Here is a 25,007-nt window from a genome sequence, read left to right on the forward strand (position 1 = left end):
CAGACTGCTGGGAAATGTGGTTTTCGGGCCTTAGAAATATGGAATCTGTTTGGCAGATTCCTTCATGTGTATAGAGCTGTTCCCTGAATTGAAGCCAAGTAGAGTTTTATGCAAGTATCAGAACATACAATGGGCTCTAGATCAGCTACCTCCTTTATTGCCTATTAAACCCTTTGTTATGCTTCTAGGGCAACATAAGAGTTATTTCCTTTTGGTCCCTTCTCACTTTATATTCTGCAGACACAGAAAGTCACACCCAAGTCTGAATACTTGCAATATCCTTAGTGGGAAGGCATTAACCATACCACATGCAGTAGTAGTTAAAATAATAGGGAGATGATAAAAAGGAGTTTTCCATCTTCAGGAGAAGCTGTTTTCATTCAGTAAGAAGCCACTTTGGAATTTATATGCTAATGATTACATTTTGTATATGAAATAGATCAATAGCCAGACTTAGGGTGGTCATATGTCCTACATTGCAGAGGACAGTCCTATGTTTAAAGGGCTGTTATTCCTCTCTTTCTGAAGGCCCTGCACCCAGCAGGGGAAGACTGACTGGATGCCCTGGGTGGCAGGGCCAGCCCATCCATGAGGCAAGATGAGGCAACTGCCTCAGGTGGCAGGATCCACAGAGGCAGCACATCCCATTGTAGAAATTCCCCACTCCTTCCTGATGTAGATCTTTACTCACCCCTTCTTCCCTGGTGGGGAGGGAGGAGCCATTTTGTGCTGAAATGTCTTGGGCTGGCCACCCCGACTGTAGGGGAGGGACTCATGAACCTCCAATTAGTGCACTGCACTATGAGCATAGCAAGCAAGCAGCCAGCCAGGCAGGGGGAAATGAGGTTTCCGTCAATCGATGTTGGAGACAGGCCATGCCTCAGGTTTAAAGCAGACATATTTAGAGAATTAAATAAGCAGAACAATAAAACAACAGTATAAGAAGTTTATACAGTGTGCATGTTTTAATCATACAGTGTTGTTCAGCCTATTCATTTCAGGTGTCTTGTACCACTGACCAAGGAAGTGCGGTAACACCGGTGATCAAATACAACACTGCTACAGGACTCGGTAAATTCACAAAGGCTCCTCCTTATCATTGTGTGCAGATTTGCTGTCAAATATTAGCAGTGCACATTGGCTCTGTGTGTATCTCAAATAATGAAGTGATTCAGATCATGATCTCATGTACCTGGGTGGGATCACAACATTAACATGACAGACCCCTTAAACTTCCACATGGCTTTACAGCCTTGGTTTATCAAAAAAGTTAAATGCACATGTTTTCCACCTCCCCTGTTTTCTTTTTTCTTTTCTGAGAAACAAAACCAAACTGACTGGAGAAATGGCCAGAGCTCGATAGGGAGAGAAACAGAGGATTTTCCCCCATTTTGCTAGACACAGTGAGTTGTTTTTCAAGGCCACTCCAAAATCACAGTGATTTAGGAGAAGGGAGGTTTAGGCAAATAATCAGCGTTGTTCTTCATGTGGGTCATTATGTTTTAGTTATGAGAGCAGAGCATTAGTTAGAATACTGGGGTGTCTTGCTTCTTTCCCAGTTATTATTATTGCCTAACAAACAATTAAAACTCATATCTGATTTTTCCCCCCTGGGGGGGCTACTTCCAGGGCAAAAAAGAAACTGCAACTTCTCCCATTTTTAAAAAAATAACAAAAATAAAATCACCTAGCAGGATAGCTCCTATACCCATTTGTCTGAGTGTTAGAAGCTTTCGTGTCCTGGGGCACCTTCTTCATATCTCCAGTTTTTGAACTGATTTCCCACAAAAGAAACTAGGGGATGGAATATGATTTCTGTTTTCACACCACTAAAAGGTAACGCCTGCTCCCGACAAGTCACCTTTTTAGAGTGGCAGGACCTGTGCTCAGGAATTCCCTGCCTCTGCTGAAAACTCTTCCGTTCCAGCAAGCCCCTGGTTACCTTTGTTTAAAATATTTTGTTAACCTTACCTTGTTTTTTAATGATGGTTTTATGCATATTTGTTTTTGATTGTGCTGTTTACTTTAGACATGCTTTATCTAAAATTGATTCTATAGACCCCTTGCATAACTTTTTTTCAGCAAGTGGTTTATAATTTTTTCAAAAAGAAAGAAAGAATGCACACCCTTTCCTAGAGAGACCAGAGACCCCTTTGAGACTCTTTATTCTATCCTGTTTAAAACATACTCCTTAAAAAAATATTTCCCACCATACTTCCCTCTTTTAAATTCCATTCAAGGATTAAATGGACACACTTGTTGTGGTATTTTTGGCTCGAGTGCAAGAAAGCTTTTTGCAACATATATTCATGTGAACACACACATACACACACTAACTCCTGATAATTGTTTCAGCTGTTCAAGGTTACATTGATGAATCAGCCTTTGCTTTTACACACACACACACACACACACACACACCACCTTCTCTTCCCTGGTAGGTGCCAATGCAGAGGTGATTTCCAACCTAAGCAGCAATGCCAGGGCTTAAAACACAGTCTCCAGAGTGCACTAAGCTTTATGATCCAACCCACTGGCATACTGAGCCACTGCAGCCCCTTGCAAATGAGCAGAGTGTGACAAACAGCCACCAGCATCTTTCCAACACCTTATAAAATCAAATAAGATAGATCACACTACATTTTCTCTCTAAAATAATGCATGCCCACCCTCTTCCTTCCCCAGATATCACAGGCCCTGTGTTAACAACCCCGGGAGATAAGCACGAAGCAGAGGCAAAGCAGGCAACCTTCTACACAGAGCTGTGGTTTGTGGTCCTAATGGCCATCCTTGGCTTGATCCTTTTAGCAGTTCTGCTGTCTCTGATCCTGCAGAGGAAAATAAGCAAGCAGCCTTATGCACGGGAAAGGCCTCCTTTGGTCCCACTTCAAAAGAGGATGTCGCCAATGAGCGTCTATTCGCAAGGAGAGACGCACATGGTATGCTGCTTGGACTGTGAATTGTTTTGCAGGCATGCTCCCCATGTGTGCATGCATGCACACATTAATGCACGCATGCAGACACCTGACCACGCATGCACATATAGATTGAAAAGCTTTTTGGCCGAAGGGAAAACTGCAGCTTCTGCCCTGGCAGTGACTATCAGCCCGTTATGTGTGCTAGTTCACGTTAAGCAATTCTCTCGCAATTTCCCCTCCACCTAGAGAACATATGCCTTTGGGCAGCCATACAAATGTAAACTAATATAAATAAAGTAATTTGGGAGAATCGTAGAACTATGGAGTTGGAAGGGACTACAAGGGTCATCTAGTCCAACCCCCTGCAATGCAGGAAAATTGCCCAACATGGGGCTCAAACCCACAATCCTGAGATTAAGAGTCCCATACTCTACCAACTGAGCTACCTGGAGAGGCCAGTGGTATCTTCTAAGGCAGCTTTCCTATGCTCCCGACAGTTAAAGCAAATTCACTAAGCACATGCTTAAGGTTTAATGCTTGATATGGGGCAGAGGACAAAAGCAGGAGGGTTTTGTTTTTGTTTTTTGTTTTTTGGTATTCTCTCCCCTCTTCCCATAATGTTTCGCCATGTGTACTCGGGTCACATGTTTCGCAACCAGCAGCACAAACTGTTGGAGAAATGCACTGCATGAGGAAGGATGCCTACATGTTTGGCGCGTGACATGGGGCTGTCATTTTTGGCTGCAGTTCTACACTGAAACCAAGGGAGTTTTAAAATACTTAGCTTTGGCCAGATGACACCTAAGTAGAGGATAACTCTGCCTACCTCTCAGGATGTGAAACTTGGCAAAGTTACAGAATTTGAAGAGAGAAGCAGCCGCTTTTATCTGTGCCTTGTGCCTTTCTGAAGGGAATCGTTGCAGAATTATATTGCTAGCCATTTCCCCCTCTCCCACATGTGCTGTGTTTCCCCCCGCCCCCTTCAGACTGCACAGCATGCTTAAATGTTTCTGTCATTTTCACAGCTCAAGCCTTTGTTAAAAGCCTCTTAAAAGAGCGCAGCAAGTCAACAATTTTAATTTTTATGTGGCCCCTTAAGGACCTGTCAGTGCTGTGGCTACTCCTCGAGCATTACTGAGTTAGGGGGCCAAGCGGGTGCCTTAAAGGAAAATGTTTGTGTTTCAAGAATGACCCTCAGGAGCTGGGGGATGCTGCTCTCAGCAACATTTCTATGGTGACTCTGGGTGGATTGTAAAGGCTAAATTAGGGCCTGTTTAATCAATTTTAGTTGAGTTTCTGAACTAGTAAAATGAGCTTTGAAAATAGGCTGGTTTGCCTTTTATAGGAATAGTCAGTTGTGGCTGAAAGAAATGCTCAAGAGCACCAGTAAAAACAAAAACAAAAAACTGAGGATGCAGTTTGATTATAATAAGCCAAAATGTGTGAAAAGTAGGTATTATAATAGGAAGAGAAAAACGTGAGTGTTGTTAATGCTTAATTCAGGCACCCCCTTGTTACAAGGCTGTAAAAAGTTCAAAAAATGGTTTAATAAGCTATTCTCCCTTATTCTTTGTTCTGCTCCTAGCATCAGGCTCATCTCATAGTCTAGATAGGCCTTTAGGAACATTTGAAGCTGTGTTCTTCCAAGTCAGACCACTGGTCAAGCTAACTTAGAGTTGACCAGCAGTAGCTGCCCAGGGTTTCTGACCTGAATGTTTCTTTCCCTGCCCTAATTATAGATGCTGGGGATTGAACCTGGGGCTTTCTGCATGCAAAGGATGTGCTCTACCACTGTGTGGTCTCCTCTTCATAATACCCAGGATCCTTGCCTTCCTTTGGTCCCACTTAACCTTGTTAAGGGCAAAGGAATCTGCCTTATACTGATTAAGACCATGGATGCATCTAGCACAGTGCTGCCTACAGCAGAAGCAGCCAATGTGATGTCCTTTCAATGATATTGGACTACAACTCCCATCATCCCTAGTCACTTGCCTAGACTAATGGGAATTGGAGTCCAGCAGCATCTGTCAGGTACCATTTTGGCTACCCTGGGTCCACTACACTGACTGTCCAGGGTTTCAGACATGGCTTTTTCAATGCCACAAGCAGAAATGCCAGGGATTGAACCTGGGACCTTTTGCACACAAAGGCTTTGTGCTACCTCCAAGCTACAACTTTAGCTGCTGGCATTACCAACACTTTGCTATCTTCTCAGTCCCAAACAGGGGGATCTAGGAACCCCCAGACCCCACTCGCAGCTCAAATCCAGCTACTGAAAATGAGCTAGGCCTGGGTGGCAGGGGGTCCTCTGGGCTATCCCTGCTCACAAGCATCAAGCATGCTGGCAATGCCTCCTGCTGCCCATTGAGAAAGGGCCTTACAGGTGGACTGGCATACACATGTATCCCTCCTACACACAAGGGAGGATCCTGGGGCAATCAGGACCCCCACCCCACCCTTCAGATGGATATTGATGTGCATGTGAGGTCTCTTCTCACATGGCAGATGGGTGTATCATCAGCAAGGGGGCAGAAAGAATGGAGAGAGACCCATTTCAAAACAGTGAACTTGAAACTGTCATAGTATTTAAGTTTATGCTATTGTGTTGTGTATATTATATATTGCCATCATGGGGTATTTTGTTTATTTGATAAATTTAATTAATATAATTTAAATTAAAGCAACCTTGCCCATCGAGATTTCCCAGATACCTTTGACCTCAAAGTGAAACTAAAAGCATAGACGGTACAACCTTGTTTCTGCTCTGAGTGTGCCAACAGCTGGGAGAGCTTTACAAGTAATAATAATAATAATAATAATAAAGCCGCATTTCCATTCACTCTCTTTTCCAGTTTCCCTTTCCCTTCGCCTTTGGAAGGTTAACTGTCTGAACTGCTGCTCTTTCTCCCATCTCCTCTGTTTTAACTCCTTGTCTTCTCTACTGCCTTGCCTCTTCTCCTTTATTTCCTGCACCTATTATGTTTCAAAAAATAATAATGCAGAAACCCTCTTTCACTGATAATCCCTGCCATCAGCCTCCTCTTGCTACTTCTTTACAAGTCCCTGTCATCTCGTCTTCACAAGTATCACAGAGCTCAGATAAGGTAAGCCTTTGCGATGCATATGTCTGCATAAACATTGAGAAAGATATATTTCTAAAACGCTAGGCAATGTCTTCTTTCTCCAACCCCCTCCCCCCACCACTGTATTAGATTGAGGGAGTCGCTCTGTTTTATTATCGCTTTCAAGGTCACCCGGCATAAGGTGCAGATAATTGTAAGTGCAGTTTTTTATACCTAACTCAATTACTGGCTTGAATCTGGAACACTCAGCCACTGCAGTCCCATACAAATGCTAGTGAAACTTGCCTCCGAGAGCAACAAATTGGCTTTCAGTTGCCATAAGCCTTCACTGCAAATACCTTCCCATTTTTCTGACTCCGTATAATGGGGCAATTCCTCAGCTGCTGCAGATCAACATCGCTTTGCTTGATGGCGCCGGAGTTTCGCGGGCTTCCTCCTTGCTGGTGCTGTGGCCCGCTCAGTGCAGACATTCATTGCAAGCTAACCTTCCCGTAGAGCATTTGTCACAGCACCCAGGTCATTTAGAAATGCCATTAATACATTTCTTCCCTTTTTAATCTCAGTTTGAGACGGTTGCCGATACGTCTGAGTCATCAAGCAGCGTCACTCTCAAAAGCTACACAATGCACGCTGAGGTAGTGATTAGTGCGAGTCCAGCCTGGGCGACCAAGCGCTTGCAATTTTCTTGAGTGTTGGCATGAAAGTCTTTTTGCATGACACTTACTTTATAGCGGAAAAGGGGATGGTGCTGAGCATGCTCTTGTATTGTGTTTCATTCATTGTCCAGGTAATGGAGCAGGTGTAGAACTGTGGTACGTAGGCTCAGACAAAACTAATGGGTTTCTTTAAGAAAATTGAAATTGGGATGATGCAACAGGTTTGGTTTTTTTGGGGAACGTAAGAGAGTTGATTTCCATTAAATTACAAACTTGGGATAAGCCACACTTGGGAACCCAGGGGGGTTGAAAAGCTGAGTATTTACAGCTAATGCAAACAGTCTCAATCCATAACCATAATATCCATATTAAGAGCGCTGGATCAGGACAATGGCCCATCTAGTCCAGCACCCTGTCTCAAGGATGGCCAACCAAATGCCTATAGGAAGCCTATAAACAGGACCCAAACCCAAGAGTACTATCCCCTTCTGTGGTTTCCAGACGCTCCTTCGATCTCCTGAGCATGAATGTGGTCAAGTGATTATTGTGTTAAGAGTCAAACCCAGAAGAGCTGCATTTTCATTCAATAAATCCTTATTTAATCCCAACATCTTCTAGAAGAGCAACCCCTACCCAGGCTTGCAGGCATGTTTCGAATCTTTCCATTGTCTGAGAGTCTCTCAATTTCTTCCTGTAGAGTGCAATTGGAACCGTTTGGTGTTTTATGTGATAAACTATGTGGCATTGCTTCCTCATCTCTTGGGTTTGCTGTGATTGCAGTGCCTGCTTGTGTCTGTGGGCTTTTTTTTTTACAGGGCAGGTCACTGGGAGAGCTATGTGACCAAACTATGAAAGCAGAGAATGTACAAAGCTAGGCATAACCCATATTAGCAGAATCTTTAGAGACCCTACTGATCTACAAGCTTAAAAACCCCCAGCAGTCATTCATTAGTGAACCAATGGCCCTGCTCACCTTGCAGGCACTGCTCAGCAAAAGGCTGTTGTTGGAGTGAAATGGGAATTGTGCCGGTGACATGCATGTATTGCATGCTTAGCAGGAGATCACCTTGTGAAACTGCATTGCAGAAGGCAATGGTTTCCACAGGGAACAATAGCTGAAGAGAGTGCTAATGATCCTTGCCATGTGTGTTTAATGGTGTTCTGTTATTGGTCATAAACTCTGCTGTGAAGATGAGCTCCTGCAGCATTGTGAAATTAAATCTCATCTGGTCATCAGCTAAGGACAGCTTACAACCAGGGGATCATTTTGTAGTGGAAGCCACAGTATGCTGATACATGGTTTGGTAAAAAGCTCTTCCTAAGACAACATTTTATTTATTTTGTCTTCTCCTTCCATGCTTCTAGGGATTAGCAGATACAAAAATTCCAGCACCAGTATCTCCTTTGAGTATGCATAGCAATCAAAGTACTTCCGGCTTTCCATTACCAAGCCAAAGCCAGATGCAGCGTACTTATTCCCAAGGTTCTCTACATCGGAGTGTCAGTCAGCTCATTGATGTCTATGACAAAAAGTCCTTAATAGAAGATACCGTTTGGGATACCATTATTCATGGCCATGACAGTGGTTTGGTAAGTTCTTTTCAAGGGAAGACCAATAAGCTTTTGGGGCCAGTGGCAATTGCAGCATAAAACCCAGTGGAAAGAGAATGCTAGGAAACCCTCTTTCCCCCTACAGATATTAGTAGAGTCATGAATCCCTGCATTCCACCACTTCTGGCTAATAACCCTTTGCTTCCAAAGCTGTCTGTTCCTCTAGCTCTTTGATCCTAATTTATACAGGGCACAGAGAAAGCCCAATTGCCTTAAAATGTACTCATCCACATGTACTGGTCTATTAATATGCCAGCAATTGATGGCCCAATGTTACAAATGAATGGACCAGATGACATGGTAAGGGTATTTTAATGCAGTTGGGCGTGCATGGAAAGCTTACAAAGATAACTTACCATATGGGAGGAAAACAATATAAGCAAGTTCATTCCTTTCTTCCTAGGTTTTGAGCCAGATCCTATTAAGAAATTTAAATTATCCACTTAATTGTTGAAAATGCCAACAGTTTTCCTGAATAACTATTCTTCATTAATATTAGAAAGGCGTTGGGAGGTGAGGAGTTTCTGCCATTATGTTCTTGGAACCTAAGCCTCTTCAACAAAAAAAAGTAAATTTGTTTGTTTGTTTGTTTATAGTATGTGGATGATGAAGATCTTGTGAGCGCTATAAAAGGCTTCAGTACTGTCACAAAAGAACATACATCATTTACGGACACACATTTGTGAGTAGTTTTGCCACTGGTACGATGGCATAAGCTGAAGAACATGGAAGGTGTTCTTTCTTCAAGCCATTCTTAGTCATTGTGATATAATGTGCCTACTAATATGATCTTGATTTTTAAATTTTTTAAAGTGTCAGTATTACCATATAATACTTGTGATAATGCATTGCTAAGAAGGGTGAGATTTCACCCTACAATGAAGATTTTACAGAGTAAATTTTATTTATATAGTAAAGTATGTATTATAAAGTTTTAAAAATATGCACAAGTGAGCCAGAAACATTTATAAATATTTTAAGCTCCACTTACAAAAGTATGAAGGGAAACCATGGTTGGATAAAATGGTCCATTTGTCAAAAATGAGCCACCGCTTATTTATGCTACAACATATATTTGTAGCATAAATGTCTGCTTGGAACATTTCAAAATGTCTTAGCTTCAAAAAGAAACCAGTAAAAAGTAAATTGCTGTTGTTTCATCCCAAACATGAGGGTTTGGGATTGTGTGAATCCAAGTCACCCCGGATCTGTCCTGATACAACCATTTTCTTCACCCTACCACTTTTGGCACACCAACAGGAGAGATAGGCCTTGACCTCCCTTGTCATGAGCACCATAGTTCTCCTACACCACTTAGGTTTGGTCCTGGGATGTTCCACAGTACATGATCAAGGAAGTAGAGAGTAACTTTGATATTTATACAGTGCTGTGTGTGCTCTTTCTTAAAAAAAAAAAAGATTACTGAAATGAGAGTTTAGTTTGACTCACCTGTACAGTGGAATCTTGGCTAAGAATCCTATTACATACCATGCCGATTTCCACTATTGTCCTAGCAAATCTTTCATTATAGTTCTTATTCTGCAGTGGTTTGTTTCCCTAGCCATGTGTTGAAATATTTCTGATTGTCTTCTTATGTAGACTGAAATTACAATTATTTGTAGTTCAGTTCCATACCTAGCACTGAGTCCTACTGAATTCTTTGGGATTTACCCCCAGAAAAGTATATTTAGGGTTGTAGCCTAAATCATTCCAAAGAACTGATCTAGGAATTGAGTAGTTTAGATATAAGCTACATCACTTTGCATCAATTTTCTTTAAGTTATACATATTCTGTGTCAATAGCTAACATTTGCTGTTGTCTGTAGCAGGTGGTCATCTTATCACTGTTTTGTTAGGCATAGGTTGAAACAAAGGTTCTTGTATATCTAGTTTTGTGGGCTGATTGGACGCAAGGTGCTACTATCATGCCACTGATAGTAGCAAAATCCATTCCCTGAAGCGATAAGGCAGTTTTCATTGGCATACCCCTTGTCACATGTGCAGATATGTCTTCTGTGGCAAGGGCATAAACATCCCAACCCTACACCAAAATTGAAGATTTGGCTTGGGAAGAACAAGAGTAGAACACCATTTTTAGTAGCAAACTGTTGTATGTGTGCTACTGACAATAAAACCTTTGCAGTTTTGTCTGTTGATAAGAAAAAGGGAATCACATTTGAACTCAGTCCAAGTGCACTTCAAACCATAAAGTCCCAAAGGACTGGGCCCACTAAAATTTATACAAGTACTCTGGTTAGATGATTTATGAAATGTAATTTCATTGTGTATTTAAAGCTGGATACTCTTTTTCTATGTTTAATGTTACCTGTTGAAATAGCAGATATTTTCTTTTCTGCCAATATACTTGCGGAGTAAAGGACAAAGTATTAAGTTACTTTAAAAGCTGTCTTGTGTATTATTTTTTACACAGAAATGCAAGTTAAATATTTTTAATTATTATATACAGAAATGTAGTACATTTCAGAATATCCCAATTAATAAATGGTTTTAAACAATATTTTTCATTGGGTGTCTTTGACTCATCTTGGCCTATGGTCTAATTTATTGCTTCTATGAGTAGTTTAGGATTACTTTGGACAGACCGCTAGCTGGACTTTCTAAGCACTTTTGTCTAGAATATTGCTATAAATTAACTAGTCATACCTCGTGTTGCATATGTTCAAGTTACATACCTCTGCGACCCAGAAGTCCTCCACGGAGCGCGCGCGATGCATGGGTGCATGCAAGCATTCTGCGTACTTCATGCATGCGCAGGAGCCCAAAAACCCACGAACTTCCAGGGTTTTTTTGGGGGGGGGGGTTGTTCGTTTGCGTTACGTATGCCTGGGTTACGTGGCGCGACCCGGAACGGATTGCATACGTAACACAGGGTACCACTGTATTGAACAAAAGTCAGAAAATGCCTGTATTATTTCCCTAGGAATTTTGGCTTTTTGCTACAGAAGAAATTATCTAGCATTTGCAGCGGCCTTCCAAAACCTAGTGCCCTACAAAAGTCTTGGACTCCCAACTCCCATTAGCCCTAGAAATAATGCATGTGCATTGAGATTTGTGGGATTCTGGAGCAGTATTTTGTATAATGTGGAACCATCCCCTTGTCATGTCCCTTGGATGTCAGGAAGTTTTTGAAGGTAATCAAGGGCTGCTTTTACTGCTGGATTATTTAAGAAGGCGTGTAGCCAGGGTATTTGGGTGTCCCCTAGTTGGTCTTGTATTTCTTGTGTTGATATGGGCGTGTTATTTTTGTAGCAGTCTGTTAGGTGGTGTAGGCCTTTGGCTTGCCATGTTTTTATTTGGAAGTTTTGGGCTGTGTGATGGGCCGGGGGCTTAGTGGAGATGTGGTTGGGGACAATTTGCCTACTTTCCCCCCCTTCCTGTGTGATCCTGTTTAGTGTTGTGGGGATTTTCCTTTGTTTGTTTTGGAAGAATGGGTATGCTATGGTGGGGATGTTTTTGATTGTGTCTATCCTCAAAGTGTATCCATTGTTTTGACTCGTCTTCTAGAATGTATGAGATTATGTGGCACGCTTTACTGAAAAGAAGGAATATATACACAGATCTGAATTGTTCCAGGCCAACTATGTGTATGCATGGCAGAGGAAGAAAAAGGAATGTAAAAACATTACAGAAACAGAGAGATATACCAAGCTGCTCATTGGTATATTGTAAAAATTCAGGTAACTTTCAATGTTCAAAATTGATTGTAAAGACAGCTACTTCTTTTAGATTTATTGTTTGGCTCAAGCAGGAAGATGGTAAAAGCTCACCAATGCTTTTCTTTTGGTATTCCAAAACAATCCTATATAGGGGAAAGGGTAAATACTATGCAATGTCTTACAGTTGCAGAATCAGGTCACAAGTTTAATATGGCCTTAAATCTAAATCTCTTATTGCTAATATTTGTTGCTTATCTTTCCAGGAGGTGTTGCCAGTCTTGTAAGCAATAAGCGGTTTTTCTCCTAATAAGTAAAATAATACACAACTATTAAATTCTTTATACTTTAATATTAAAGACAAATATATGCAAAATAATATTTTATAGCATTCAAATCAGTAACAAGATGTTTAGAATTGCAGTATGATTAAGTTAACAAATTGCACCAGGTTATGTATACAAAGTTTATTAATACTAGTAAAAAATATGGTGACTCCAATAACAAAAAAAGGCAAACGAAAGGTGAAGTGGCCATGCCACCCTCTTTCCATTATTATTCCCAATATGGAACCACAAGAGCATGAAGAGAGACCGAACTCACTGAAGACCAATAAGTAGGCAACAAACATTAAATATTTAGCATGTGCAGAGCCACAAATGGGAATCAGTTACAGACATTAGAAAATGCTCCCCTTACAACAAAACTGGTAGTGCATGCCAGCTTCCATTAAAGAAGGCTTGAAATCAAAGTCTGTACCAGAACTGGACTTCATATTCATCGTCATATAAAGTCAACATCAATTTAGAATACTTTAAAAATGCTTTCTGTTGGTTGTGCTGTGAAGCCAAGTCCTTTGTGAAAGACACAGACTTACAGATGCCCACAGACACATAAATGTAAACATATTATCCAGTTTAGTGTTTAAAACCTTTGATATATATTTTGGATATAAATATCCTTCAGCATTTTTACAAGGTATAATCCTGGCAGTTAGAGTCACTTTTCTTATGCCGTGGAGAAACTGCTGTCTTTGTAGGTGACGGAGAAGCTGCCCCAGATGTTTCAGATCCTCCTTCCACAATACTTGGTGAAGACACCAGATGAGGTGCTTTCTTCCTCCCCAGGAATCCTCCTCCTTCAAACCCACTTTTCTTTTTATTGTCTGCTTTGGCTTCATTTTCTTCATCAGTTCCTCGTTTCTTCAACTCCAATACATTTTCGGGCACTTTCTGACTATCACTTGCCCCATCTGCTGCTCTGGCAGCTCTTATCTCAAGTGCTGCTATTGAAGCCCTTTTGTCAGTTATGTTTTCACCTGTTCTCTTCACTTCTGTCTGTACAGGACTCTGGTTGCCATTCTGAAGAATACCTCTGTCTACCATAGTTTTATTCAAATTAAAAGCCTGGATCTCTCTGTAGCTGTGAAAACTCTCTGTCCGTCGTGCCCTGGCTAATAAAGGGCTCTCCCTATATGGCCGTATGGAACCATATGTAGTGGTTTCGTGGATCATTTCACGGTGTTGCAACTGGAGGCTGAAAATATTTTATATGCATGAGTAAGAGCAACAGTATTAATGAACACAGTCACACTGAATAGATACCACAAGCTTAGAAACAAGGTATTCTCCTTTTTGAGCATCTATGGTGCTGTTGCTTGTGATGTTACCAGAGCTATTCCACACAAAGATAGTGGAAATTAAATGTTAATGGGGGGAAAGTATCTGATCTTTCTGGGAGGCACTTATTTTGCATATTTAACAAAAAATAAACTTGCAACCTTTTGACTGTTGGCAGCTGACTGTACCGAAGGAGAGTGGCTGATAACTGGCTGATATCTATATTAGTCACACTCAAAAGAGTAGATCCAGTGAAAATCAATGAATTTGAGTATGGCTCATGTTGGCTATCACTTTCTGTAACATGCAGTTCTAAGAGGGAACCACTATATCTAAAAAATAATAATATCCAAGTCTCAAAATGTTTAATTACTGAATGAAAAGATTCAGATTACAATTTACCAGCCAGTACAAACATGCACATGTGGCAAGGACATACCTGGAGCTGGATTCACGCAGCCGGCTTTGCTGCATCACTGAAGTGGCTGGGCTGATATTGGGAGTCGCACAGCGAGATGTGCTCAGGTCACACTGATCCAGAAGCTTAAGCAGTTCTTCTTCTGTAGGACCACCCACATCTTTTAAGAGAAAAAACAAAGACCAGACACACATGCATTTAAACAGCCATACTCTGCCCACACTGCATAGCCCATTCAGATCAGCACCCCGTCTTGTTTGAGCCAAATACTGAAGTAGAACCCTGCCATTTTTTAGCATGTTGTTCCTAGCTATCCAGCCTTGCTGATCTACTGCAATTCACCTGGAGATCCACCAATAAATCCTCATTTTACCTTCTTCCCACCTCTGCTTTAAGCAACAGGTTGGAACTGCAGTATATCAAGAATACAACATTCTACTGGTTAACTACTAAATCTGGCTTCTTTCATTAATAGAAAAATTGTATTATTGCACATCTGGCTATATCAAGGCAGATACCTTTTTCTTCACTCTTATTAACCATATCCATAGCAGTGGTGAGGTCCCACATCTGAATACTGCCATTCACGTGCCCCGTGAAAAGGTAGCGCCGTGGTCTTGAGCCCATCCGACTGGATCCCTCACATTCTCGTACAGTGAAGGATGAAATGGTAGTACAGTCAACAGCCTGAATTTCACATATCCTGCATTAGAAATTGCACAAGGGCACATTAAGACAACCAATCAAAAAACAAGGGGTATTTTCATTTTTAGGTAAAAGCTTAGAGATTACTAGTAAAACAAAAATTGTAACAGAAATGTTATTACCTGGCAAAGAAATCCTTAAACACCAAGTTAAGACGGCAGTGTCTTCTAAAATTTATTTAAAGAGTGTGCTCAAAACAGGACACTTCTGTTACTACACAACACACCATATTCTCTGCCTTTCAGTTATCCAAATATCCAATTTGACATGCAAAGCTAAGAGTCGCAATGCAGCCCTGTGACAGTTATGGAAGGGGGAAGAACCTCAGGGCGCTCATGAGATGTGGTCTGCCACAGCCAGCAACTCGCACTGATGTGCTTGTAGGGTTATGGACTGTGGCCATACTATACCATAATATCATCACGCATATGTTAAAGAATGTTCTAGAAAATGCTTTGCTCCATACTGATGCAGCATAAAAACTCAACTGTTTCCATCCCATAAATAGCTACGTAACTGCCAAGAGTCAGAATCCTTGCAGTGCCTTGCTAGTGGTAAATCACAAATTGTCAACTTGCATATTATGCCGTATGAAGAGGGCCACAATTCCTTCCCTAATTATAGTGGGAAATTCAGTGGTAGTCACAAGGTTCTCCTGGAAGCATTTGTTCTATGAAATGTTCTATAAACTGACATATGCTTTTTTGAAAATTCTGTATAAGTAATTCCAAGAGAAACCTGTGACTACTACAACTTCTGCTTTGTAATTGAGAACCCATCTCTTTTTAGCGAAGATGCCAGAGTAGATGTTCCCAAAGCAGTTCAAGAGCAAACGCAAAAGAGAATCTGGAACATCTGAACGCACCCAATGCCATGGGAAGCAATAACCAACACAATTATTTCCGAGATAAAATGGGTATACATGAATGCAAGTTTAATTAACACGTAGCAGGCATAGGTTGATTAGACTATGCCTGCAGTAATCAAAAGAGAAGGAGGACAACAGAAAGAGGTCAAAGGTGAACAAGCTTTGAGTTATGTTAAGATTTACCCTAGTACAACACCAATTTTAATAAACGTGTGGCAGTTTCTTCCTGTGCAAGAACAGAACATTAAATCATAGTGATTTACAACATTTATTGGGATGATAATTTGGCCTCCAACCATATTACAGGCTTCTAATGCTATTTGCTTAAAAACAAACAAGCTGTCAAAGGGATAATCTAGGTGCACAGAAAATGTACTCTTGATTAATTTCTCTAACAGTTGCTTATGATTGTACGTAATGAACTTTGATGCAAAGAAGATTGATTCCCTTGAAGAGTTTTATTCATTACAAGATTAAGCAATAAGAAACGATAGGCCATGTGTTAAAGATACTGTGTGTCAGTGAATCGCTATTAGTGGCCTTGGTTGTACTAGCAGTTTCAATTTTAGAACAGTGCTATTTCCTTTAACTAGTATCCAGGGCTTTCAAAAACACTTTAGCTGCTGTTTCCACGTCTTTGGATTTCATTTACTTTTAAATGGCCAAGCAACATATCATATTATTTTATGAAAGGTAGCAATACACACTAGCATATGGGAGGAACAGAAGAGAGCTCTAAAATAAGGGATATAATTAAATGCCCATTAAAAAAGTGGAAGTTAAATGCAAACCTGCCTGCAGGTAAACTATGGTTGTAAAATACAAATTTTACTATTATGAGTAAAGCCAAGACCCAAATTGATTCTTTGTCCTTCTATATCCTTGTACCCAGATTTTCAAATACTTATCAATGTTTAGTTCTTGAGACATTTCTGTAGCGGAATAAATTCATTTTAGAGATAGGTTAACATTTGTGCTGGACATGCAGAATCATAGCCCTCTGCTGCGAAAGTAGGATACCATGACACCCACTCATTTTTTTCCTGCTCATTGCCAAGGATCTAATAGCTGAAAAATAGATGCAGAATAAAGACGACATTTAGCAAATGATATGCAGGATCCAGAGGCAATAAACAGCCTTGAGTCCTTATCCTTGTGACACAGTATTAAAGCGACACAAACTTGTTTTCATACAGGGCTGGTCTTGACCTTGTGCAGAGAAGCTAGTGCATGCATTTTGTGGACGTTATCTTTACCATTTCAAGGGAGGAGGGGGGAAGAGAGAAGAGTTCTAAGAGCTTTTGTTAGGGCAGGAATTTTTATACTGTATGTCATTCCTGCCACTGTTTGCCCAAAATCAGCACAGCACTAAGCCACCCAATTATGGACTCATATTCTCAAATGTTATCTTTGCTGAGAGAGTAGAACATGTTTAGGGAAAGTTACAGGGGACCAGGCAGAGGGCCTTCTCGGTAGTAGCACCCTCCCTGTGGAACACCCTCCCTTCAGGTGTCAAGGAAATAAATAACTATCTGGCTTTTAGAAGACACCTGAAAGCAGCCCTGTTTACGGGAGTTTTTAATGTTTGATATTTTATTATGTTTTATATATTCTGTTAGCCACTCATAGTGGCTGGGGCAACCCAGCCAAATGGGCTGGGTGTAAATCATACAATTATTATTATCATTATTAGCCTTCCAAGGGATGCGGGTGGCGCTGTGTTCTAAACCACAGAGCCTAGGGATTGCCAATCAGAAGGTTGGAAGTTTGAATCCCTGCGACAGGGTGAGCTCCCGTTTTTCGATCCCAGCTCCTGCCCACCTAGCAGTTCGAAAGCACATCAAAGTGCAAGTAGATAAATAGGTACCGCTCCAGCAGGAAGGTAAACGGCATTTCCATGCGCTGCTTAGTCATGCTGGCCACATAACCCAGAAGCTGTCCGTGGACAAACGCCGGCTCCCTCGGCCTATAGAGTGAGATGAGTGCCGCAACCCCAGAGTCATCCATGACTGGACCTAATGGTCGGGGTATCTTATTATCCTTCCAGATGTTGCTGAACTCCCATCATACCTGGCCATGGCCCATGGCTGCTGGGGCTGATGGGAGTTGTAGCTCTCCAGAAGCCGCTGAACTACAAATTCCCACACCTGGCGTAGAACAATGATTCTACAGTGATAATCTTTAACACGATGTGCAGAATGTAACCTGCCTTCCCTCCCAGCCAACAGGATTACCAGAGAGTCATCATGGCACAAACATGAAGGTATTCTGTGACTCCATTATGCGTTCTGTCTTGGGTACAACAGTTCTGCTGGCCTTTTCATTTTCTTTCAGTATCCCCTGCACCGAGAAAATGTGAGGCAGCAGTGGAAGAAGTATAATGTATGCTGTCCACATAGTGGAAAGAGATAATGGAAGCAAAATTTGAGAAGAGTGGGATACAAAGCAAATTAGTTGACTGTACTTCTGCCATTGTCTATGTGGACCCAACAGTGAGATGAACATTTGCACTAATCACCTGGCCTGATGTGAGAAAAACAACACTGGCACCATAACAAGGAAGCCCTCCTTTCAAACTCCCACATGTCATCAATGGAAATCTCATGGATGCAGAGATATCTTTTATCATACATTAATCTGAGGTAGAGACAAAAGTCATGGTATCTTAGTGTCAGCCAAAGCTATTTTGACAAACACCGATTGTTGTGTCAGAGCTAATCATGGGAACTTAACCAGAGAATCCTTAGAAAGGTAATTTGTTTGGAACATTAACAATGAACAGAATTATTATGCTCTTAGGTGGTACAGTAGCCCACACCATTTTGTAAACATTGGGATTTTATAATCATTGCAGTTAAAATTCTTGACATAATCTTACCACAGTAAAACTTATTGAGCAAATATTAACACAGTAAAAACAAAAAGAACTTCTTGTTGTTAATTACTAGGCTACAAATTTACAATAAAACTTGGTCTTCACTTTAATACCCAGCTGTACAATAATTTTGTTGCTTACCTTTTTCCAGTAGAAGAGAGTCTCACAAATAGTTTGTTAGTGATGGGAACAACTTTTTGGATAAACACCTGTTGGTCATCACGCTCACCAAATGGTCCTGTAATTGGAAAGCAAAGAAGATTTCCCCCCCTCAATTCAAGGCCCTTGAACATTTTTCAAATATATATACTGCACAGTAGATATTAGATAAACAGCCATTGAGTTCTATGTACTAGTTTCCAATTTTTCTGTGAAAGTTTTCAAAAAGCTGTCCAAAATGTTTAATAATGCACCCACATCACTACCTCATTGTGGCCCGTAACAATCCCTCACTCAATACTGTTCGTAGATACTCAGTACTGTTCCTTTCCCCTTAAGGAAGTCTTGAAACCATCACCCTGTTTTTTATGGATTCAACTATTGTTAGTAGTCACCAGTTACTAGTCATTTTCTCCCTGCATTAGCTGTATACTCAGAAACATGTTTGCCAAGGGAGGGTCAAGGGGCTGAGAAAGAAAGAGAAACTGCTAGTCCCTCCTCCACTTTTTATAATCTTAATTTCATATTTTATTTCATATTACCCTGAGTAATATCACACTTGCAAATATATTAACTGTTCAGAGATCTGCACTGGTTGGCCATTTGCTACCAGGCCAAGTTCAAGGTGTTAGTGTGGAGAGCCCTTACCTGCTTGGGTCCAGCTTACACCCTAGATACCCACTCAACTGTTTGTTTGCAGAATTCTCACGGTCACAAATGCCATGCAATACCCCTTCTGTACTTTTAAGAAACTGAAATTTTAGTGTGGCAGCATCTACGCTTTGGAAATCCCAACTCCCTGCTTCATATTCTTTTTTGGTGCATGCTTAAAACATTTTTGTTTAGGCGGCCTATCCAGTTATGTAGAATTTAAATGCTTTATCTCTCTTTAGCTGCTGCTGATTTTAATTGTTTTTTGAATGCTTTTTTTTAAAAAAAAAAATCAAGTGCTATATAAATTATTCAATGACTGAGAAGTGAATCCTTTGGCCACCTTCCTGCCATCTAACCCAAGGCAGCTACTTCTTCCACTACAGGCCATTTCCCATATCCCCTTCTCTCTTGAACACTGCAAGATAGAAATGATCCATTCAGAGTCTCAAAAAACAGATTAGCTACCCGGCTGCTCCACTCAAAATGCTTTATCTACCTATATCATTTCCAGAAGAGTAACTGCCATGGCTCTCGGTCTCTTCCAAGGACAAAATTTTGAATGATGCCAAGGGAGTCGATCCTGGCTGTGTTGAAATCATTCCTCTGAAACGTGTCACTGTCCAGGTCCGAACATGATTGTTATCTGCACAAACTAGAAAAAGTACAAGAAAAAAGGTTCACAAAAAGATACAGCTATCATTCTAAACCTCAACCGAAGTCAAAACCTCACAATATTTTGTGTTACTAATCTCCATTCCTGTAGCCTCAATGAAAGTTTTTAAGAATTGGTTTGTATTTGAGTGCCTTCCAAACGGGGGGGGGGGGGGGGGCGCTTGTGGGTCCCTTTGTCCTATAGGCATAGATTCAGGTAGGTAGCTGTGTTGGTCTGACGCAATCGAAATAAATAAAAAAATTAAAAAAACTGTCCAGTAGCACCTTCGAGACCAACTAAGTTTGTTCTGGATAAAAGCTTTCGTGTGCATTCACACTTCTTCAGCTTATACCCAGAACAAACTTAGTTGGTCTTGAAGGTGCTACTGGACAATTTTTTAATTCCTATAGGCATAATCTGCTTAAGTCTTGCAGAAAGCACCGAGCACACTAAGATGGAGCTACAATGCATCACTGTGTGCTAACAGTGCACCATACCCCTCACCTCTCTCAGAAACACACACTCTCTCACACACACACACGCCCCGGGAAGAGTCTGTGAAGTAAAGGATATATTGCCCAGTGACTGCCAACTCCCACCCAGCTATGGATATTTGCGTTGGTGCCTCGCCTCACCGTATCACCATTGCTATCTTTACTTTCTTCTATAAAACTGCATCCATGACCTCTTAATCTCACTGGGCTTTCACACCAGAAACTCAGTATGAACAGGAGGTGCAAGTGGCATTTATCCACTCTCTTTCTAGCTTCAGAATATAAAGAAATGAATACAAATTAAATAGGAAATGGCAGGAGATCCCTTTTCTTCCAACATGATTACCTGACACCAAATGTTTCTCCGACAGCATGATCTTTGTAACAGGGCTTCGGTGAACTGTGAAAGTCTGAAAGAGTTGAGGGCCTGATCCAACCGTTTCTGGGTGTTGCACAATCACACGCACTGCTCCTGAACTTGTGCCGTATGCTATCTCAATCCAGTTACCACTTACACCTACGGAAAACAAAACACCAATACAAAACTGCACTTGCTTCCAAGATGGAATAGGGGCTCGAAGCTGCCTAGGAATTCTGCATAAACCAATGAGAGGCTTGTACACAGCTTCAATACTTTTTAGAGATGTGCCCCATTTACATGCTAATATTTGCCTCTTACTACAGTGGTGCCCCGCTAGACGGAAATAATTCGTTCTGCGAAAATTTTCGTCTAGCGGGTTTTTCGTCTTGCGGAGTGGCAATGACAGCCGCGCTCCGCAAAACGAAAAAAAAAGACGAAAATTTTTCGTCTTGCGAGGCAGCCCCATAGACTTTTTCGTCTAGCGGGGGCAGCCTTCCGCTAGACGAATGCCTTCGTCTAGCGAGTTTTTCGTCTAGCGAGGCATTCGTCTAGCGGAGCACCACTGTATTGTGTAACAACTCAGCATTAATTACTGCAAATTTCTTTCCCCCCATCTCCAAGACATCATGAAAGTTGGCAAGCAATGTTGGGAAGATATGAACAAAAAATGAAAATTGAAAGAAAAGTTTGGAATTGCGCAGCAAACAAGCTTCATGCATTACTAAGCTATCTTCCAGTATATGACACATCTAGTCCTAGAACCGTTTAAACAAATTACACACAGCAATAAACCTGGGTTTTTATCAAGTGTAAACTGAGAAAGGACAGGCATGCAATCCTGGTTTCTAATGCACATGCTGCATGGTGCATAAAAAAACATTTTTTCACATTCTCACTAAGAAGATATTCTTAGGCAATGCTTGACAGTGGCACCAAGGAAGACTCCACTTCCCCAATACTCACCCTGCAAAAAATACTACAGTGGTACCTCGGGTTAAGAACTTAATTCGTTCTGGAGGTCCGTTCTTAACCTGAAACTGTTCTTAACCTGAAGCACCACTTTAGCTAATGGGACGTCCCGCTGCTGCTGCACCACCAGAGCATGATTTCTGTTCTCATCCTGAAGCAAAGTTCTTAACCTGAGGTATTATTTCTGGGTTAGCGGAGTCTTTAACCTGCAGCATCTGTAACCTGAAGTGTCTGTAACCTGACGTACCACTGTATTTCAAAACTGCACTGTAGAAGACAACCATTTTTAAATAGAAATGACAGGAGCCCTAAAAGTTTGGCTGCTTGGTTTCAGTGATAAAGTGGATAATGTGTTTCACGTATAAAGAAATACTGTTAAATAATTCAGCAACTGATGTATCATTTATGCCATTCAGAAACACAATACTTGGGCTCTCTTCACAAGGTGTGGCCATGAATGCACTAGGAAATGGCAGGTGTGAGATTTCTAACTGCACAAACTTATGCGTCAATGTACATAATGTGCTCACGTGTCATCTATATACAGACACAGGAAAAAAAATAATGCCTCTGAATTTCCTGTTCTTTAAAATATAAATAAAAAACCAAAATCCACAAACATCTTCTGGTTGAACATATCATTTGATATGTTCTCTTGCAATAGGACAGATTTAAAATGTAACATTAAATTAAATTTCTTACAAAAGGATGCATTGAGAAGGTCATAATAATGCTCCCATACAGTATCAAACATTTATTATTAAAGGACATTAAAGGTGAAGATGGTACACACTTGTTTTGGGTGTGAGGTAAACACTAAGTGCTGTTATGGCATCATTGGAAGGGTCATGGTAAAGTTCTGTCACCAGAAGATCATTATCCTTCATTCGTAGTGGAAATTTCTGCATATCTGTAAAATAAAAATTTTAAAACACACATTTATTCACCTATTTATAAATCACCCATCATCAAAATAGATTGGGGCACTGAACAATAGGTATAATAGTCATCTTAAGGTAGCAAATAAAAGAAATTCAGATCATGATTCTACTGAATCATGAAGTATTGTAAAGTGTTGCTAATTTTTAATGGGAGAAATTTCATAGTCTTACCAATGTAATATATGGAGCCATTGTTGCAGCCCAGCAGTAAGAATGACCCAGCAGTATCATAACTGGTGATGGGAACAACATCTTGAACCTAAGATAAATAAAATGCAAGTAATGTACAGTATTTAAAATTGTGTTTTTTCATCAGAATGTATCACTAGTCAATGTAATATGGACCTATGCCGTCTGCCAGTGTACTACAATTTTCCTTTTTAAAAGTGAATATAATTTTTATTAGAGTTTAATTGGAGCTATTCAAAGAATTTTACATAATATAAGGCAACTTCCTAAAAGTTTATGAATCTGTGAAAGAACCCCATTGCCACATCTTGAAAGTAGCTTCTCTAACCATTTTTCAGATGTCGTAACCACAGGAAGGTTGTTTCTCAAGAGCATTACAGCCCATGGAAATTAAAACAAAAATAGTATTTTGTTGATACTTCTTTGAGAATGTTCCCCTTCTGACTGAATAATCAAATATGTAGAGTGAAGACAGTATTCAGGAACCAGCTTCCAAATAATCTGCAAGTACACTTTTGCCTTCAAATGTTCCCACCAAATAGCAATTCCAGAAAGTGCAATTCACGGTGTTGTTTAGCAAGTAACTGATTTGCTCAAGAGCAATAATGATCAGCAAGTTTGTTATCAGTTCCATCCAGATTTCTCTTGCTGTTCCAAGTTAAAATGCCTTTCTTAAGAAAAGGCAAACTATCTTCCATCTCTGTGTTTCTAAATGCTGCCCACGTTTGGGGGGGAGCATACATGTCCTGCGCCCATTAGATGGAACACTTGATAGACAAATCTAAAGAAAGCGAGTAGCAGTTTTAAGAAACAGAACTCATTCTTAACAAGTATACTGCAACAGTATTAATGGTAAAAGAACAACTTGAGAGCCTGTCACAGCTCATGCATGCTGCCTCTGCCATTTTCTCTAGTTCTCATTTCCATTTCAGTTTCCATCTCAGCCCCCCGAGAAGAGGTTTTTTAGAGGATGGAGGAGGCACAGTGGGAAGGAGGGCACAGGGAGCTCTAGCACAAGAGACGTTTGGGTGCAACCCACTGTATTTGTTTAGCAGCTTGTAATGATTAAAAAAAGAAAATCCAAACAATATTTATATTCAGTCTTTCTATAAAAAAGAGATATCCAGAGAACCCACAATGCATAACATAGCAACATACAAGTCACTTATTGAGCCCCGAGAACAGAGGCAAGGTGCCTTTGGATGTCCATCTCACTACTTGCCCTCTTAACCCTTGTCTAGTCTGCCTTGTCCATACAGTTTGGGAAGGGGGGGGGAAGCTGACCACATGAGTCCAGAAGGAGGTTATCCTTGGATAAGAAGCCAGTTGGTCTCCAGAGCCATGAGGGTGCTGCCTTACATATAATGGCTAAAAAAATCTGGACCAGGTTACGTCAAAGACTGCTTTGCCCTCCAATGCTCAGCAAGGGCAATAAGATCTACAAATGTAACCCAGCAGCTCTATTCATTCCCACTATGCCATTACATTTGCGAGAGACAAAGACACACCATTTCTTACCAGAAAAATATTCACACAACTTCAGCAAGCTTCCAAGGAAGGGTGTACATAATGTGAAGAGGACTATAAAGCTATAAAGCAGACACTGCCTATTAACTCCTAAAGTAACACCTAAAACATAGATCACCTTCTTGCAGATTAGGCAAAGACTCAAGAGCTTTTAAGCAGGTACTGACAGAGCTTTTAAAGTGGTTTTAGCTATTTGTGTTAGATTCAAATGCACTAGGTCAGTTTTCAATACGTAACAAGATTATTATGTTATATCACTTAGCTTTTTGCATTCTTGCAGTGTTAGTCATTGGCATGACTGTCACTTATGGGTAAAATCAGGATTTATTCAACCAGTACTGTGGCAGCCACGGGAGTCAGCCTTAGGTCACTTCTGCCTCTCGAGATTTGCAAGGCAGTCTCTTGGATTTCATTACAGTGTCTTTACATTGTGCCACAGAAACATTCATCTGGCTGTGTTACAAGGTTTGTTTCCTGCATGAATGCCCAGCTCTTCCCTCAGTCTTGTCTGGAATCCAAGAATCTCTATCTCATTGTCAGAATGCATAATATATAAAAATCTCAGGGCATTTGAGAATAGAAATATAAAACAGATATCTTTGAGGCATGATGTGTAGTGCAATCAGTTCGAGAG

General features: G+C 40.7%; 2 protein-coding genes across 2 annotated transcripts in view; one reads left to right on the forward strand and one right to left on the reverse strand.

Annotated features, from left to right (window-relative positions):
- USH2A (usherin) overlaps window positions 1-9,017 on the forward strand; it is a 454,712-nt gene extending 445,695 nt beyond the window's left edge. Inside the window, exons 68-71 of the mRNA XM_033144773.1 lie at window positions 988-1,071; window positions 2,686-2,939; window positions 8,023-8,247; window positions 8,865-9,017. Of these exons, the coding sequence (XP_033000664.1) occupies window positions 988-1,071; window positions 2,686-2,939; window positions 8,023-8,247; window positions 8,865-8,954 (653 nt within the window). The 3' untranslated portion in view covers window positions 8,955-9,017. The remainder of the gene's footprint in view (window positions 1-987; window positions 1,072-2,685; window positions 2,940-8,022; window positions 8,248-8,864) is intronic.
- A 3,294-nt stretch (window positions 9,018-12,311) lies between these two features.
- Window positions 12,312-25,007, reverse strand: part of KCTD3 (potassium channel tetramerization domain containing 3) — a 31,302-nt gene continuing 18,606 nt past the window's right edge. Inside the window, exons 11-18 of the mRNA XM_033144771.1 lie at window positions 22,829-22,916; window positions 22,510-22,626; window positions 20,733-20,903; window positions 19,737-19,892; window positions 18,569-18,665; window positions 14,498-14,682; window positions 14,001-14,139; window positions 12,312-13,478 (exon numbers count right to left, since the gene is read on the reverse strand). Coding sequence (XP_033000662.1) covers window positions 12,914-13,478; window positions 14,001-14,139; window positions 14,498-14,682; window positions 18,569-18,665; window positions 19,737-19,892; window positions 20,733-20,903; window positions 22,510-22,626; window positions 22,829-22,916 — 1,518 coding nt within the window. The 3' untranslated portion in view covers window positions 12,312-12,913. The remainder of the gene's footprint in view (window positions 13,479-14,000; window positions 14,140-14,497; window positions 14,683-18,568; window positions 18,666-19,736; window positions 19,893-20,732; window positions 20,904-22,509; window positions 22,627-22,828; window positions 22,917-25,007) is intronic.

The sequence above is a fragment of the Lacerta agilis genome, chromosome 3, assembly GCF_009819535.1.
Source record: "Lacerta agilis isolate rLacAgi1 chromosome 3, rLacAgi1.pri, whole genome shotgun sequence".
NCBI classification, from domain to species: domain Eukaryota; kingdom Metazoa; phylum Chordata; class Lepidosauria; order Squamata; family Lacertidae; genus Lacerta; species Lacerta agilis.